Below are 17,816 nucleotides of genomic sequence, written 5' to 3'. Positions count from 1 at the left end.
TAGTTAGAAACCAGCTGTGAAGTACTTACCTGAAGATTTATATTTTTTCCTAATTTAAAAATTATACTATTAATATCCTGACCTGCTGGATAATATAAAAGGCGCTGTTTCCTAATAATAGCCCTAATTAGGTCTAGGTTTAAGAAACTATCATGAATCTGCTGAATTATATAACAGTTATATTCAGTATAAAATAACTGTAGTGCTGGACTCTTTAAAAAAGTATCTATATAGTTATTATTAATTACTTAGTGATTAATTAAAAACTGCTTTCAAAGCACTTACTAAGTATTAAACTTAGGCTTCAAGCCTGATTAATTAATTACAGAATTCTATTCATGATTTTAGCTGGAGTCTTTCAAGGAGGTGGAGGAGTATGTGTATAGATACTATGAGATATAAAGATAAAATATAGGTTATAATCAAGATCTATAGGGATTAACCAGTGAAAAGTAACCTTGTATTTAGCATGTACTAATTTCCCAGGCCCTTGGGGGTGATCATAGGCTAATTAAGAACTTAGTAAGTAGTTAGTAAATAGTAAGAAAGTACTTTATAAATACTTACTACAGAAAAGTGACTTTGATTTAACTGATTTAATAGTGCCGCATTCCTCTATATTAAGAATAATCTCACTATTAAACAGGCGTTTAAGAAACTGATAATAAATAGAGCTGTTTTTAGGAACTTAATAGGTATAATAACCAGCAGGATCAGCTGGTGCATTTATATACTTAATATAAGAGTTAAAGCTACCTAATAGATTCTATATTTAATTAGCAAGCAGTTAATAAGTAATCTATAAGTAGTTAGGTTACTAGAATAGAAGACGGGGCTAGTTATACCTGGCAAGAATCTTGAAATTTATAATAAGATTATTAGGTTTTAAAGAGATTCTTTACCGCGCGGTAAAACCTATTAGCAAGTAGTTAGAAAACAGTTACTAAGTACTTGCCAAGTACTTTATATCTATATATAGTATCTTTGGTTGTATCTCTCTGAATTTTATTAATTCTAAGTTAAATACCTTATAAAGTAGACTATAAATCATCTATAAGATAAGTATGATATATATTCTTAAGCTGTATACTTGCATGTTTATAGATCTTTACTCCCGAGTATTAATAGGATATACTGAAGTAAGATATTCTAAGAAATAAAGACTGACTATAAGGCCTATTATAATATTTTTATTAAGTATAATATTAGATCTATTAAGTAGTTAATAATTGCTCGACAAGCACTTGACAAGTACTTATACTATTAATTATATCCTCAACAGTTTCCCTTTATTAATTAGGAGGCATGTTTATAACATAGCTATATCCATTAGGATTAGTTAATGGATATTCCGGAAGATTATTACTATATTCTAACTTTAAAATCTTTAATAGGTTCCTTAAAGTATTAGTAAGTAGAACTAGAATATTTTTATCCTTCTAATCAGTTAGCAAGAGCTTGACAACCAGTTATAACTACTTTTAATAGTATATATTATATAATTACTCGCTTAATTTACTTTTAATTAATTTAAAGAGATCATCTTGTAAAAAGAAGCTGGGATCCTTAAGATCCATTATAAACAGCTATCAAGCAGCTGTTAAGTACTTCGCGAGCTGTCTTAAAAGATTTCAGAAGAAAAGAAGCTAAAATCTGATTATTAAAATTTAAGGAATTTACAGTTATTTAAATAATTTACATACTAGGGGTAATGTCAAATTCCACGCGGTCAGCTGACTCGCGGGTGGCAGGACCCGCTTTCAATGTTGATGCCACCTACCCTCTCACCCGGGATTTACGTTAATGGTTGCTTCTGATTACATAACTAGTTTTGAGTCGCGGGACTGGAAGAATGAGTCTAACCAAGCTGGATTCACGCAATTGGTTGTACAACAATTGTCCATCTCGTCTTGCCGAGACAAGCACAAACGGATGATGTCGAACTTCGTGGCGTATAATATTCGATACACAACCATCAGAACTTGAAGGTCTGCGTCATTAAATCTAGGAGCGATACACCACTAAATACTAAAGAAACAAGAGATAATTAGGAAATAAGGAATGGTACAAGGAATGACCGAGCGGGCGCTGACTAATGGTAAGTTCGGCGTTGAAGGGGTATACTATCGGTCACTAAAGGTCGACAGATGAACTTGGTCAATTTGAATTCCCCGGTAGTGCTACCGGACAGGATAAATCAGAGATCTGGTTCAAGACAGGAGCGCTTGGGCTGGACTCTTCGCACCAGCCGCAATCTGCGGTGTTGGAGCCTACTCACAACAGTTCATGGTCTGCAGATGACCTTGATGCACTCCACGCCCCGACGGGGAATTCTGGAGTAACTAATGACTGTAGCTACTATATCAATGATTCGACTCGTATCAGTTAGCAGAACCGCCAGCTTCCGCGGCGGCGAAGTCGATATCTTACGCGACACGCGGGATCAGCAGGGCCAGTCGTCATACCAAATGCAGTCAACCCGATAGAAAGATAGAGGAACTCCCCACCGGAGGAGGAGCCAGCATTGATACCCGACATCCTCAATACTCTCGAGGGAGCAGAGAACTCGCTGGCCACCGACAACACGAATGCCGGTGATGCATTCCAGCACTACAGACGAGCGCCCTCGACCACGAGCAGCGAGTCTGGTGCATCCTCTCGCGGCTCACAGCAGTCACTTCACTCTAACTCGTCCGCCAGTGGTGCGTTGGGGCCCAAGGAGAATCGAGGTAGCATCCGCAAGCGGAAACCTACTGCCAGTCGGGCCAAGAAGCAGGGTAGCACGAATGCGATGCGCCGCTACTGCTGTACGTTCTGCTGCGATCGCTTCAAGAGCAAGTACGACTGGGCAAGACACGAAAAGTCTCTACATGTCACGCTGGAGGCGTGGCACTGCGCGCCTTTTGGGACCGTCGTCCACAATCCAGCTTCGTCGCTGCAGGAAACGTCGTGCGCATTCTGCGGCGCCGACAACCCCGACGCCGAGCACCTCACCCAGCATGCCGAAACGGCGTGTCAAGACGAGTCTGGCGCGCGCCGCTCATTCCGCCGCAAGGACCACCTCGCGCAGCATCTTCGCCTCGTCCACGGCGTCTCCAGCTGTCCATATCAGGACAGCTGGAAGATCGGCCGATCCGCGGTCTCGAGCCGCTGCGGGCTCTGCGACCAGCGCCTGAGTACCTGGGAAGAGCGCGTCGACCACCTGGCTGAGCACTTCCGCACGGGGCAGACGATGGCCGACTGGGACGGCGAGCACGAGTTCCCGGCCGACTTTGCGGGCCTAGCCGCCAACGCCCTACCGCCATACCTGATCGCCCTGGAGTCGCACAGCATGATTCCCTTCTCCGCGACAAACTGCGATGTGCAGGACCGCTTTGCACAGATCACATCGCGGGCGCGCTACGGGACTGTCGACCAGATCGAGGCGAGTAGCCTCGCGGCGCCGGCGTAGCCCAGCGTGGCCCCGCCACTGCAGACGGTCGCGCCGCCGGGAGTTGCGCCGGAGCAGCTAAGCTCGTTCACGCAGGTGCTGACGCTGCATTTGAGCCGGTTTGCGCGCGAGCAAATGGAGCGGCGCGTGATTCCAAGCGATGATATGTTTCAGCAGGAGTCGCGGCGCCTGCTGTATGATTCGGAGGATGCGTGGAACCAGACCATCGCAGATAATCCCGAGTGGATGTTGTCGTTTCGGCAGCTGCATTGTGGTGCTCATGGGGAGGAGGGAGGAGGAGGTGCTGCTGAGGGGGCTAGAGCTCCTGGACCAGAGAATTGAATTTTCATATTTGTTTTAACCCTGTTCTTTCCCCTTGCTGGAGGTACGCACATGCCATAAATTATATCATGATATGAAGACTATCCCTATCTGCTGTTTGGTTATGGAGTGTGACCTTGAAAGTCTGCTGCTGAACGAGAGGAATCCGTGCTTAGGAAGTGTTTGATGATGCCCAGTTCCTACAGACGTGTCCTTAAAATAATTGCCAGCATGTATGTTATGGGCGCGATCGGGCGTCCTATCTGCTGCCTTTTAGTTGCTAGGTATAGGGAGATAGAAGAATTAATCTTTGCTGCAGGGCGTAGGCCGTAGGGCGTAGGGCGTGGATGGAAGACTGAGCATTTCGACTCTCTGCACTCCAGGATGACAGTATCAAAAATCCACAACCACTTGTTCTCGAAATACTCTCAATTGAGCATGCGTGTCCCCCTACCCCGAATCCACGTTCTCGGCCTTGGAAGTATCGGCACCTTCACAGCTCACGGCCTCCAGGAGACTCCCAACGCCCCTGCGGTTACCCTCCTCCTCCACCGCGAGTCGCTCTACGACGAGTTCCTGCGAAACAACCGCCAGATCAACCTCCGGACACTGGCAGGGACGACAGTTAGCCACGGCGGCTACTCGGCAGAACTTTACAAAGACGGAAAATGGCAGAGCCCCTCCCCCTCCGTATCTACGGCAGCCCGTGCCTACGACGACACAATTGACCATCTCATCGTGACAGTCAAAGCAACGCAGACGGTCCCGCCCTGCGCCCCCTCACCGCGCGCCTGAAACCCTCGTCCACGATCCTCTTCTTACAGAACGGCTGCGGTACGCTCGATGAGGTCAACGAGCGCCTGTTCCCGGCTCCCCGGACTCGCCCGCATTACCTTGTCGGCGTCATCTCGCACGGGTTCACGCTCACCTCGCCGTTCAATGCCACGCATACCGGCGCGGCATCCATCTCGCTGGGTGCGGTGCCCCGGGAGAATGCCGCCGCCACACACAAAGTAGACATCTACGAATCAGAAGAAACAGAAAGTAAAACCGCAGCAGCAGCAGCAGGAGGAGGACGAGGAGGACGAGGAGGAGCAATGTACATGCTCCGCGCACTCCCTCTCTCCACACGCCTCTCGACGACCGCACACACCTACACAGACCTCCTGCAGACGCAGCTCGAGAAGCTGGCCGTCAACGCATTCTGCAACCCCGTTTGCGCGCTACACGACGCGAAGAACGGCTTCCTGTTCGGACAGCCGCATCTCCGCCGTGCGGTCCTGGCGGAGATCTCGGCAATTGTGCTAAAGCTGCCAGAGCTTGCGGGCGTGTCCGGCCTCGAGGCGAGGATTGTTCTGTTCAACGTACGAAGGCGGATACGATAGGGAAGGGTAGGGTAGTGTGATATGATATGCATACCCTGCTCCAAAGACAGCGCTGCCGATGATTGCGCCGATCCAATGGACGTCCGGGTAGATGGTCCAGGCGAAGATAAAGAGCCCTATGGTGACCAAGGGTGCCCCTGCAATGGCTATTGGATGGACGGGGTTAGCCTTGTCTTCTCCATCCAACTTGTGTCATTGTGCCTTGTCCTGAAGGTTTCAGACATACCTGGAGGGAGACGCCATTCGGGATGGTGCTCAGGGACCTGGGAGCTGTGCTCTGCTGCTTCCACCTTCGTGTCCCCGGACATGCCCGCGCGCTCCAGCCTCTCATAATTGCGGCGCCAGAGCGGATCGGTGCATATCGCGCAAATCATACCGACTAGCAGCCCCAGGAAGCTGCAGCCACGCTGCCACAGCAAGAAGCCGTACACCGCGCCAAAGACCAGCTGAAATGCGCCGAAGAACAGATACAAAATGCCCAGGAGAATGGCGGAGAAGATGCACAGGTTCAGGCACATGGGCTCGAGGACAAGCAGGAGGATCGGCCGGTACATGGACCGGAGGATGCTTCCGGCTACGCTGGAGTTGCTCTGGTCCATGGGGCTTTTCCACCTTTCATCGCCTGTCTCGGCGCGGCGTTTTTGGGCCTTGCGTTTGAGGATGCTGTTCTTGTTAGCAAGAGTGAGCTGAGTGCGTTGGTTGGGAGCTGCTGCTTACATAGGATGGTAGGTTTCCGGGACAAAGGCAATCACCGCGATCAGCAACGCACCAGTCCAGATCATGAGCAGGCAAAACGACCAGCGCCATGATGATGATGTCAGAGACACGGACATATATGCTAATGGTTGGAAGACAGCTTACCAGTCTGTAAGTTGGTTGACAAACCCGCCGACCCTAGACACACGAGACCCATGGTTAGTTAGTTGTGTAGAATTTACACCAGCAGAAACTGCAAAACTTACAAAGGACCAATTTCGGGCCCGATAAACGGACTCGCCGTGTACACCATCATCGGCGCCGCCAGCTCATGTCGGGCGAACAAGTCGGCCACGGTCCCGCCGGCGACGCTGAGAAAGGCGCTGCCGGCAAGGCCGCTGAAGAGGCGGCCAATGATGAGCGTTTGGACGTTTTGCGCCACGGCGCAGGGGATCAGCCAGATCAGGAACAAGAGTAGGGAGCAGATGTATATCAGGCGGCGGCCATAGGACTAGCATGGGGATAAATCGCTGGTTACCTCGAGATTCAAATAGAAAAGGAAAAGGAAATAGAAAATGAGTACCTCGGATAAAGGAGCTAGGACGAGCGGACCGAATCCTATAAAAGGGCAAGAGTTAGAAACAGCCTCGCGCAGTCTGTTACTTACCATCTCTAGGTAGGCGTCACGGATCCGGGAATCTTACCAAGCCCCCAGATAAAGAAAGAAAGGCCCAGAGTGGCCACAATCTGCGAAATGCGGAATTCTTCAGTGACCTGCGCGTACGTGGTGGTGTATATCGACGACGCACACGTGCTTCCTTTCACGTCAGCTTCAGTCAAAATAGGCAGATTGGCGCCAGGTGTTAGGAGAAGAAGAAAAAACACATACACACATAGAGACCCCGTGGAGACGAGAATCACAATCAGCCAACGCCGCGCGAGGCCAAGGTTGCGTGGATTGGCCGGGTCGGGCTCTTCCCATGTCACTGTGAACCTGGAGGCTTCAGAGGCCGCCTCCGTCGTCTGGGCGCTGGTGGAGCTCTCGACTGCTGGAGAAGGAGTAGCCGTCATTCAGGGTCCAGCATCGAGTGAGGCCCTGAGATGGCTGAACATGAGAAGATTCGCGTTGAGCCATGCTGTAGGGGATAGACTAGAGCGCTGCTTGTTCCCTGCAGCGAGCATCCCGAATCAGGCTGATTAGGCCTTAAATAGACCCGCCCACGTATGCGAGGATTGATCGGCAGGATCCAGATCCCGGTCTGGCTTGGAACAATCCGACGGACGACGGACTACGCCCCAGTCGCCTCTTGCCTCCGCCGCCCCTGTTTATCTCCGCTGGGTAGGAGGGTAGGGAGCATGAATTTCCTCCTGTGATGACCTAATAATCCGCTTGGTCCATGCCCTACACCACTTTGCCTCCTGCCTCGGTGTACCGCACTTCTCTCCGATCGCGGCGTGCATGCAAATGCGCCAGATGGGGAACCGCCTGCCCCCAACCAATCCGGGGTTGCAGGAGGCTGCGGACATGGTCATGTTTGGCCGCCACTGATTGCGGGCTATGACGCTGCGCTGACCGTGCAGGCCTAAGCTACCGAGCTGTGTCGGGAAGGGGCAGGTGGCCCGTGGTTCGCGGTGGGGCGTAGGGCGCAGGTCTCGGAGGAATGTATTTAACCTTGAAGAACTTTATTTTGTCAGTTCAAGAATCCAGTCTTTCATTTGATTCGCTCTTCTGCTTTTTCAACATGGATCCTGATCCGTTTCCGAGGCCATTTCGGACCACAATCAGTACACTGAATAATCAAGCTAATCAAGCTCGCTCACACAGCGCGTGGTAGGCCGTCTCAACCCACTATAGCAGGGCAGCACTTAATTACCCTTTGGAAGCTAGGCCACCGTACGAGAGCGCTGTTGCCGCCGCTCCCTTTGACCGTGCTGTTCTACAACCTGAGGAACCAGCAAATGCACCAGCCGCTCCCAACCCATCAATCCATCGCACCCAGCAAACGATCGTATCTTCCCATGCACATTCTGCAACAGCACCTTCAAAACCAAACACGACTGGCAACGCCACGAGCGCTCGCTCCATCTCAGCCTGGAGGAATGGGCCTGCAGCCCGGGCGACGGGCTAACCACGTCGCGCGCAACAGGCACACGCCACTGCGCATACTGCAGCGAGGCTGAGCCGACACTGCAGCATCTGGACGACGCGCATAACCACCAAGCATGCCATTCCACATCCAGCAGCGGCAGTCCACCTCGCACATTTCGACGGAAAGACCACCTCGTCCAGCATCTCCGGCTTGTACACCGTGTAGACAGGAAAAAGCTAGCGGCCTTGGATGCTGATCCTCGCTGGCGCACAAACGCCGCGCCGGCTGTTGCCTCGCGCTGTGGATTCTGCGGGTGCCAGCTGCAGGGGTGGCAGACACGGGTGGATCATCTGGCGCTGCACTTTCGCGCGGGACTCACGATGCAGGATTGGCAGGGGGACTATGGGTTTTCGCCCTCTGTTGCTGCGCAAGTTCGGAATGCGATGCTTTGAAAGGAACAACCTCCTCACGAGTGAGGTATTAGAGTCCGTTACTAAAGACCATACTAAAAAACGGGCCTCAATGACTGTACGACTGTATATAGACACAAAATGCATGCATATCCAATTTAAGCTTGACTAAACCTGGATCTACCGCTTGAGATAGAAGTAATCCTCAACCGCCTTGCCCTCCATCACCCCTGCAAGCACCTGGTCATTGACGTAGCGGAAGTGGTCGAAAACAGGCCTATCGTCGTAGATCATCGTCGCAGAGAGAACGCCCCGGTATACCATTTCACGCACCTAATCGCAATTAGCTACATATTACCATTAATAATATTGGAAAAGAGCCGGGGGGGGAACACACCGAAGCCCTCCCCCACTGGCCCCAACTCGACCGCTGCCCGTCGCGCTCGACGATGACAGGGTCCACCTCATTGGTGGACTCGAACTCCTTGCCAACCCATTTGATCTCGATCAGCTTGTCGCCGACCGGGTGGGCCGTGCCGAAGAAGCCGCCGCTCCAGCTGCCGACGAGGGTCGAGGGCTTGATAGGTGGGAATTGGTCGAAAAGGGCGCTCACGGTCGACTCGTCGACTTTGGGAGTCTTGCTTTTATCGATAAGGGAGAGGTATTGCTCGCTTGCACTTAGTATTCAGAAGGTCAGTTATATAACCTTTTTTTTTTTTTTTTTTTTCCCTGTCATGTTATAGTAGGAGTGCACGTACGATGCCATCTTGGTTTTTTGTTCTAGGCCAGAGCCACGATAGATAAATTTCCACGAGTTGATAGTATACTTAATCTCTCGTCTTCATTTCATCCTTGGGCAGAGACAGCTATTTATTAGAGACAGCTACGTAATCACTAATGTAATGGCAAAGTCAAACGCCGTTTGCTTTTCCCTGGATCGGCTGCTTGCTCCCCTAGGGCGCGGTCCCCACATCTGCTCGACGGGGACATGGCGAACGGACTCGGAAGAATCAAAGGATTTGCAAAGAACTCTCCGATAGGTTATTAATAAGCCCCTTTTAGCTTTGTGGAGGCGTTAATGGATCAGGTAAGAACTTTGTTAGGGATTGCGTTGTACCGTCGCTTGATGTATACGTCGTCAGTAGTGATGCTGCTCCCGCAGCTAGCCCTTACCACAGTTATGTAGACGACTTCCTCTCAGCACAATTCTACGTGAGATGGTCTCCTTGATGTCATCATCGGAAGCTATAATATTTTCGGTACACGACTACGATGAATGTCATCCCTAACTAAGAACAGACATATTCAACTATGTGTGAATCTCGGGCATGTCAACTTTCAGATGCCAATTAGACAGGAGATAATAATTCTATAGTCTATAACGTCTATTGAGTACAGAAATGAAGCAAAGCTCTATATATAGTCAATAGGGTCTATCCGCCTAGTCAAAGATAGACGCCTTCATCGAGTTGGGCTGAATATACTCAGACGCATTGCGGAAGCTCGTGAACCCCCAACGAATCTGCGCCGCCATGGCAATCTCCACATCCAAGTCCTTAGCAAAGTGCCACGCGAGCCCCGTATCGCGCTGGAACGCCCTGCCGATCAGAATGACATCTACCCCATCCTCGTTCAGAACGCGCTCCGCCAGCTCCCCATTGTTGATCATGCCCACGGCAGCAACAAGCATCCGATCGCCAACGGCCTTCTTCACCGCCGCCGCAAACGGAACCTGGAACGCAGGGCCCGCTTTGATCTTTTGGCAGCTCACGACTCCGCCGCTGCTGATGTCAATCAGGTCGACCGCCCCCTGCGCCGCGAGCGCTTCCGCGAACCGCACCGTATCCTCGCTCTTCCAGCCAGCTCTATCCTGAGCCTCCTCCATCCAGTCGGTCGCCGAAACGCGCAGGAAGACCGGAACCTGATCACCGACAGTGTCACGCGTCAGCTGCGCAATCTCCAGCGCCAGCCGAATGCGGTTCTCGAAGCTGCCGCCGTACCTGTCCGTGCGCTGGTTCGACGCCGGACTCAGGAACGAGGAGAGCAGGTAGCCATGCGCGGCATGGATTTCGATAAAGTCGGCCCCCGCGGTCAGGGCGCGACGCGTCGCGGCCACCCAGGCATCCTTCAGCTCGTCAATCTCTTCCGCGCTCAGCGCGGAGGGAATGATGCCATCATCGGAGAATGGGATTGCGCTGGGCGCTTTCACATTCCCCACCCAGCCGCCGACAGCATCAGTTGCAACGCCGCCGCCGAGCCAGGGCGGGAGCGTGGAGGCCTTGCGGCCGGCATGGGCGAGCTGGACGCCAATTTTCTGGCCCTGGCTGTGGGCAAACTCGATGACCTGGCGTACGGGCTCGATCTGCGAGTCCTTCCAGAGGCCGACGCAGCCTGGCGTGATGCGGCCCTCGGGGACCACTGCCGTCGCCTCGATGATCATCAGCCCTGGTCCGCGCTGTGCGATCCCGCCGTAGTGGGTGCTGTGCCAGGGGGTCATGTGGCCGTCGTCTGCGCTGTATTGGCACATCGGGGCGAGCTGTGCTTGAGTTAGTTTTCACTTTCCTTCATCCCTCCCCTCTCTTCTGAGTGAGATAACCTGGAAGCGGGGTGTTACTCACGCCTAGGCGGTTGTGGAAGGTCTGGCCGCGGATGGTCAGAGGCTGGAAGAGCTTGGGGATGGGCTTTCCGCTGGTCTGCGGGTTGCGCGCCGTCCCTGCTGGGGGATGCTGCGCCGGGGTGTAGAAGGAGACGCCCGCAGCGGGCTTGACGGGGATGTCGGGCCAGTTTGTCATTGTGTTTGTTTGAGTGATTTTCCGAGTGAGATGGTACAGTATAGTACAGTACAGTACAAGATAAAGGTGAGGTAAGGTAGACGTCAGGCAAATACGCTGCTAGAGTCGGTTTTATACCTCTCATCTATTGGCGCTCGAATATTCTACATGAAGGAATTTTCTTTTTTTCTCCTACTGATTTCTAATCTCAGTGGACAGTTAGCTTACCAAGTCGGAGAGATATCTGCTGGGCAACCCGCCGTGAATCCAGCTCGGTTAGACTCGTTCTTCCGGTCCCGCGACTTGAAATTAGTTATGTAATCAGAAGCAACTGTAAACCTATAAAATAATATTTCAAGATTCTTGACCCCTTTTATAATATTTACTATCTGTTATGGGCAAGGCCCGAAGCGAGCTAGTTGCGTACTAGATACACGGAATAGCTGAAGAACCAGGATGCAGGGGCTGTTGGAGTTCTGACATGGCCAACAGGGATAAACACGTGATCTTTGATGCCTGAGGCCAACATCTTAGAGACAATGCCTAGGGCAGAGTTAATAGTAGGGCTCCAGTGGAGTTCCTATAACAATACCCCCCCCCCCTTCCTGTTTTGGTGATATCGTGCTTGGAGGAGGTAATACATGCGGGATTCAGGCCCTGACCTATATTCATGCACCTTCTATAATTTACTTAACCATATCTAACACAGCTCCTTTCACCTGTATCTTCTATAACTTACTTAATCCTGGCCTTGCTTAGGCTAGTATTGAAATCCAGTATTATTTAAGGTCTTGACTCCCTTCTCACGCGTAGCCATTCTCCCCTGTAGATATTACTTATAATAGTTAGCTTTAAATAACTCTCTAATCTCCTAGCCTTCTACAGCCTCACTGTTTTCTCTCAGCAAGCTGATTTCAATACTCTCTCCTCTTATCTTATAAGGGAGCTCCTTCAGGCACTCCTAGTACTTTAGGACTACTAGTCCCAGGTAACTAGTGTCCCTGAGGGATAGTTTTAGGGCCTGTATAGCTGTATTCAGTTTGCTAAAAGCGCTGCGGTGCTTTAGTAGTAAGTAACTTTTCTCTTTTTTTTTTTTTTATTTAGATATTCTAAACTGCACTATTTCCTGGGCTTTATAGTCCTGTCTATACTATACTTGGAATCTAAGCATGGGAGGGCGCTTAACCTAGAATAACCTGTCTGTTAGCTGTGTTATAGGAGTATACCATGCTGTCAGAGAAAGCAGAAGCTAACAGCCAATGATTCTGCCTTGCTGACACCTAATCATGTTATAACAGAGTTATAAGATAATCCGGACCAGTTATATCAGGTGATATAATACTATTATAGAATAGGACTAGAGTTAAAGCAGATACTTTATTATAATAAAGAGAGTGATTTAGTATAATAAAGTAGATACTTTAATATAGTAAATTAAGAAATATAATTACTTAGATATTTAAGGATAGTTATTACTACTATATCTAGAAGTTTTACTTAGTATCTATTATCTTTAGAATTAAAGCTAGTCTATCTTTTAAAAATCTATATTTTAATATATCTTATAACTCTTTAGTTAATAAATCTATTAAGGACTCTTTTCTACTTGTTTATAGAATATTCTTAAGGTTAACTAGACTTAAGAAGGATTAGCAGACCTTATTTAATAATAATAGATCTTTAGTTCAAGATAAAAAAAGAATATCTCTATTTAATATAAATATTTTAGTATCTATATCTAAGGCTGCTGCTGGTACTATATTTAAGATATCTAGCTCTACTAATAAATTTAAATATATAAAAAGTATTATTACTAGACTTATAAACTAGATCTAGTTATTTCAGGCTTTTAAGGGAATTAAAGCTAATAAATTTAAAGTATTTAAAGATAAGTAATCTACCCTAAGATAATACTTAACTTTAATAGATATATATATTTAGATTAATAACTTATTTAATATAGATAAGTTAGATAAGGTCTTATTTACTAGAATCTACCTTAGTAGACCTATATTTAACTGGTTTAAGCTATATATATAAGATTTCCAGGAAAATCCTAAATAAGCTAATAGAAAGAACTTTACTAATACTATCTTTAATAATTACTAAGGCTTTAAATAGTAAATTATTAAAGTCTTTAGTAATCCTAATACTGAAAAGACTACTGAATAATATATATATATACTAAAATAAGGACTAAGAATAAGTATTAAAGAACTTACTTTAAAGTTCTATTAAATTATATTAAATCTTGACTAGGAAGATAAGATATTAAGATTATAGTATTATTAGATCCTTAAACTAGAGATCAAGAATATAATAATATATATACTAGAAAAATCTAATACTCTTAATAAAATAATTAATATAGTATCTAGAATCAAGAACTAACTAGTTAAACAGTATTATAAGAAGAAATAATAGGACTAGTTAAAGATAAACTAATTCAGAAGATAATAGTAAAGAGACTAAGATAGAGATATTAAGATATAACTAAATACTACTATTATAAACCTAACTAACTAGAGGGATAGCAAGAAAAAGAAGAAATTTACTAGGAAATACTTTAAGTATAATAAGACTAGGTATATAATAAGAAACTATTATTTAAAGTAAAAGAATAATAGACTAGCTATCTATAACTTATAAATTAATACTATCTATATAATAACTAAGCTTATAAAGAAAGTACTCTTAAGTAATAAAGATACTCCTAGGACTGCTAGACAGAATAAGAATAATATAGAAATAAGAATAAAAATAGTGAATACTAAATAAGTATTTTAAGTACTATTATATATAATTAGAATAAATCTTTCAGATAATAAAAAATAGAAAAAAATAAGAAAATTTAATACTAGTATAAAAAAACTTAATAATAAAAATTTTATAAAACTATAGTAATTTATAGCTGCTATAAATAATACTAAGAAATATAAAGGATACTTTACAGACCTGAAGAAGAGATTAACTTAATAATTATATAAAATATTACTAAATAAAGTACCTCAGAATAACTAAGAAGATTAACTAATAATAGAAGATAATAAGATCTCCTTACTAGCTAATAAGTTCTATAGATAGCTAGTAGTAATAGATATTACTAAAAGCACTAATAAGTAACTAAAGAATTATAAAAAAAAAGAAGCTACTAGAAATAAAGAAGATAACTCTTAAAAGACTAAAGAAGAATATAACTACATGCTAGTATATTTAATTTACTAGAAAGAAATAATATAAATATAGCAAGACTATATTAGAATATATAATAGATATTAAGAATAGACCCTCACTGAATATCCTGAGCATGGATAATAAAATTTATAACTTATAGAAGAATATAAATAAATATCTAATACTAGTAGAACCTTACTATATAGTAGAGTATTAGATTATATATAAAACTATACCTGCACCCACTACCTAATAATAAGCCCACTCGCGTATTATAAAATATATTAGTTACTTTATTATAACAGTAGATATGCACAGTATTTCCAGAATAAGTATTTAGTAGATTAGTACCTGGAGGAACCAAGAATAATATAGCTATCAAGCTACTAATATCTAACTAAGAATCCTGATTATAAATATTAGTATATCAAGCCAGGATACCCTAACTATAGTACCTTAAAAGAAAACAGCTGCCGGGTAACTAATTACTTTTACTATCTACTATAAAAGATAAAAGGGGAAAAAGATTAGGAAAAATAGTAATAAGTAAAGTAAAGATACTATAATATATACTAACTAAAGGTTTAACTTACTGCTATAGAAAATAAAACCTTAATTATTATCTATATAATAATTAATAGGATATATACCAGGATCCTGTTAGATTTAGGAGTGTTAGAAGAATTTATTAGCTAGAAATTTATAGAAAGAAATAAGATATCTATAAAGTCTATAGGAAATATTAAAAAAGTATATAGTTTTAGAGAAGGACTTCTATATAAAGGACTAGAGCTGCAGACTAACAAGCTAATACTAAGATCTGGAGAATATATAGAAAGAATTATATTTAAGCTTATCCTAATATAAGAGAGCTAGAATAATAGAGTTATTAAAATAATATAGCTATAGCAATACAACCCTAATATTAATTAGTTAACAGGATAAGTCACTATACAAGACTACCAGCTATAAATAATAAAGAAAACCTAAGAAATTAAATTAATTAATAAGGAAATACTATAAGGAGCTTTAATTAATAAAATAGGGGAGTATCAGGTGATACTAGACCCTAAAATTAAAAATAGAATAATAGATACCCGGAAAGCCAGCTGTAATACTAGATAATTAAAACTAAAAGAGATATATAAAAAAGAACTTATAGAAGTTAAAGAATAATTACCTAAAAAATACTATAAGTTTATTAAACTTTTTATAAAACCTAATTACTAATTATCTTAGTATAATACCTACTATAAAGTAAAAATACCCCTATAGCTAGAACCTACCCTTAGCTAGGTTAAGTAGTTCTAGAAATTATAAGATAAGCTTAAGGCTGAATAGGAGTTTATTAAGAAATTCCTATAAGTAGAGTATATCCAAGAATTAAGATTATCAATATCTTTAAGAGATATATTTATGCCTAAGAAGGATAGAATATAATATATAGTTATTAACTACTGGAAACTTAATAATATAACTATTAACAACATAAATAAGATACTATATATAGAGTAAAAAAGAGATCTACTATAAAGAGCTAAAATTATAACTATCTTTAATATCTAGTAGGGTTATTATAACCTATATATAAGTAAAGAAGATATCTAGAAGACAGTATTTCTTATAGATCTAGGACTCTATAAATAGATAGTTATATCTATAGGATTAAAGTAATTACCTGCTAAATTTACTAGATTTATAACTTATATACTCCAGGAGTACTTGAATATTTTTATTACTATTTACTTTAATAATATTATTATCTATTTAAGAGACCTAAGAGAATATAAAGTATATATATAGAAGGTTATAACCTGAATAATAGATACTAGGTTAACCCTGAGCATCAAAAAGTACAAATTTAATATAGAATAGATTAAATATCTAGAAATAATCTTTATTCTAAAAGAATAGGAAATCCCACTAGAAAAAACTAAAGCTATATCTAACTAGCCCGTGCTATAAGATAAGAAAGGAGTTCAAGAGTTCTTAGGAATTACTAGATATATCTAGTAATATCTATTTAAATACTTAAAAACTATATAATTAATCACGAAACTACTGCAGGATAATTAACTGTTTATATAGAGAATTAAAGAGTAAGGAGTATTTAAAATAAAAAAGTAATTAGTTAAGGACTTACCTATCCTTATATTATTTAACCTAGAGAAGAAGGCATGAATAAAGATAGATATATCTAGAGAAGCTATAGGGCTAGTACTTAAATAAGAGAAATATAGGAAATTATAATCTATTACCTTTTATTTAAGATAACTAACTCAGGCTAAATAAAATTATAATACTTATAATTAAAAGATACTTATAATTATAAAAGGATTTAAGTATTAGAGATATTACCTCCAAGGAGTAAAAGAAGAAATAACTATATAAATAGATTATAAAAATCTAATATATTTTATAATCTCTAAGAAGCTAATTAGATAATAAATATAATAAGCTTAATATCTCTTAAAATTCAGATTTAGAATTAAGTATATTAATAGAAAAAGAAATATTACTGCTAATATACTGAGCTAATAACCAGACTATATAATTAATATTAAAAACCCAGAGGCTAACCTACTAAAGGAAGACCAGGATAGACTTTAATTTAACTAAGATACTTAGCTTGCTATAATAATAATAATTAATAATTATAAATTTATAGTTTGACTAAAAAGGAAGTAAAAGACTGATAAGAATCTTTAGAACTAGAGATTCTACAGCATGCACCTTAAAGAACAGAATAGAATTATTATATAGAATAGAGTAATAATAGTACCTGACAGTATAGTTAAGGAAGTGATTTAATAGCACTATAACCTACTATATAAAGAATACTAAGGAATTAAGTAAATAATAGAAAAAAGTCTAACAAGTATATTACTTTCTATAAATATATTAATAAGTCTAAGACTATATTATATAATATAAAGAGTATAATTAAAACAAGCCAGTATGTTACTAACTATTTAGAAAAATATAAATACTGGAAACACCTGGAAAGCCATGGGAAAGTATTATAGTAGACTTTATTCAAGGATTACTACTATTAAAGGATTCTATTACAGGAATTATCTATATAGATACAGTTATAACAGTATATAAATTAACTAAATATATAATTATCTGACCAGTAAAATAAGATCTTACTATAGAATAGCTAGTGCTGCTACTACTGAGAGAAGTATTTATCTAGATAGGACTGCCTTGATAAATTATATCTGACTAAGATAAACTATTTATATCTAATTTTTAGAAAACACTAATAGAAGCCTGTGGAATAATATATAATCTATTAACTGCCAACCACCAGTAAATAGATAGACAGACTAAAAGAATAATCTAGTTAATTAAATAGTACTTATAACACTACTTAGATTAGAACCAGGATAATTAGGTTAAATTACTACTAATAGTATAGTTTACTATTAATAATATAAGAAATACTATAACAGGTATTATATCTTATATTATAAATCTAGAATAAAACCTAAGAATAAATTAGAAAATACTGCTAGCTGAAGAATAATTAAAAT

General features: G+C 42.3%; 5 protein-coding genes across 5 annotated transcripts; 2 read left to right on the top strand and 3 right to left on the bottom strand.

Moving 5' to 3' along the window:
- The first annotated feature begins 2,401 nt into the window (after positions 1 to 2,401).
- On the top strand, positions 2,402 to 3,957 carry ASPSYDRAFT_1165953 (uncharacterized protein). Its single transcript, XM_040840178.1, has 2 exons — positions 2,402 to 3,409; positions 3,452 to 3,957. Exons 1-2 carry the CDS (start codon positions 2,792 to 2,794, stop codon positions 3,770 to 3,772), a joined length of 939 nt encoding a protein of 312 aa, XP_040696532.1. The 5' UTR covers positions 2,402 to 2,791; the 3' UTR covers positions 3,773 to 3,957.
- A 709-nt stretch (positions 3,958 to 4,666) lies between these two features.
- On the bottom strand, positions 4,667 to 7,095 carry ASPSYDRAFT_1165937 (uncharacterized protein). The gene is made up of 7 exons (XM_040840177.1): positions 6,722 to 7,095; positions 6,537 to 6,646; positions 6,416 to 6,450; positions 6,106 to 6,343; positions 5,854 to 5,992; positions 5,363 to 5,799; positions 4,667 to 5,282 (listed from the first exon to the last, which is right to left on the bottom strand). The coding sequence occupies exons 1-7, from the start codon at positions 6,901 to 6,903 to the stop codon at positions 5,056 to 5,058; spliced, it is 1,368 nt and encodes a 455-aa protein (XP_040696531.1). The 5' UTR covers positions 6,904 to 7,095; the 3' UTR covers positions 4,667 to 5,055.
- Positions 7,096 to 7,313: 218 nt separating this feature from the next.
- Positions 7,314 to 8,045, top strand: ASPSYDRAFT_584146 (uncharacterized protein). Its single transcript, XM_040849527.1, has 3 exons — positions 7,314 to 7,522; positions 7,658 to 7,663; positions 7,721 to 8,045. Exons 1-3 carry the CDS (start codon positions 7,494 to 7,496, stop codon positions 7,959 to 7,961), a joined length of 276 nt encoding a protein of 91 aa, XP_040696530.1. The 5' UTR covers positions 7,314 to 7,493; the 3' UTR covers positions 7,962 to 8,045.
- A 453-nt stretch (positions 8,046 to 8,498) lies between these two features.
- Positions 8,499 to 9,193, bottom strand: ASPSYDRAFT_51856 (DUF4334 domain-containing protein). Its single transcript, XM_040848373.1, has 3 exons — positions 9,091 to 9,193; positions 8,730 to 9,009; positions 8,499 to 8,665 (listed from the first exon to the last, which is right to left on the bottom strand). Exons 1-3 carry the CDS (start codon positions 9,096 to 9,098, stop codon positions 8,513 to 8,515), a joined length of 441 nt encoding a protein of 146 aa, XP_040696529.1. The 5' UTR covers positions 9,099 to 9,193; the 3' UTR covers positions 8,499 to 8,512.
- A 462-nt stretch (positions 9,194 to 9,655) lies between these two features.
- On the bottom strand, positions 9,656 to 11,311 carry ASPSYDRAFT_51855 (NADH:flavin oxidoreductase/NADH oxidase). Its single transcript, XM_040848372.1, has one exon. The coding sequence runs from the start codon at positions 10,857 to 10,859 to the stop codon at positions 9,774 to 9,776; it is 1,086 nt and encodes a 361-aa protein (XP_040696528.1). The 5' UTR covers positions 10,860 to 11,311; the 3' UTR covers positions 9,656 to 9,773.
- Between the last annotated feature and the right edge of the window lie 6,505 nt (positions 11,312 to 17,816).

The sequence above is a fragment of the Aspergillus sydowii genome, assembly GCF_001890705.1.
Source record: "Aspergillus sydowii CBS 593.65 unplaced genomic scaffold ASPSYscaffold_19, whole genome shotgun sequence".
Classification (NCBI taxonomy): Eukaryota; Fungi; Ascomycota; class Eurotiomycetes; order Eurotiales; family Aspergillaceae; genus Aspergillus; species Aspergillus sydowii.
The sequence above is the reverse complement of the archived record's forward strand: the minus strand, read 5'-3'. Positions and strand labels throughout refer to the sequence as shown.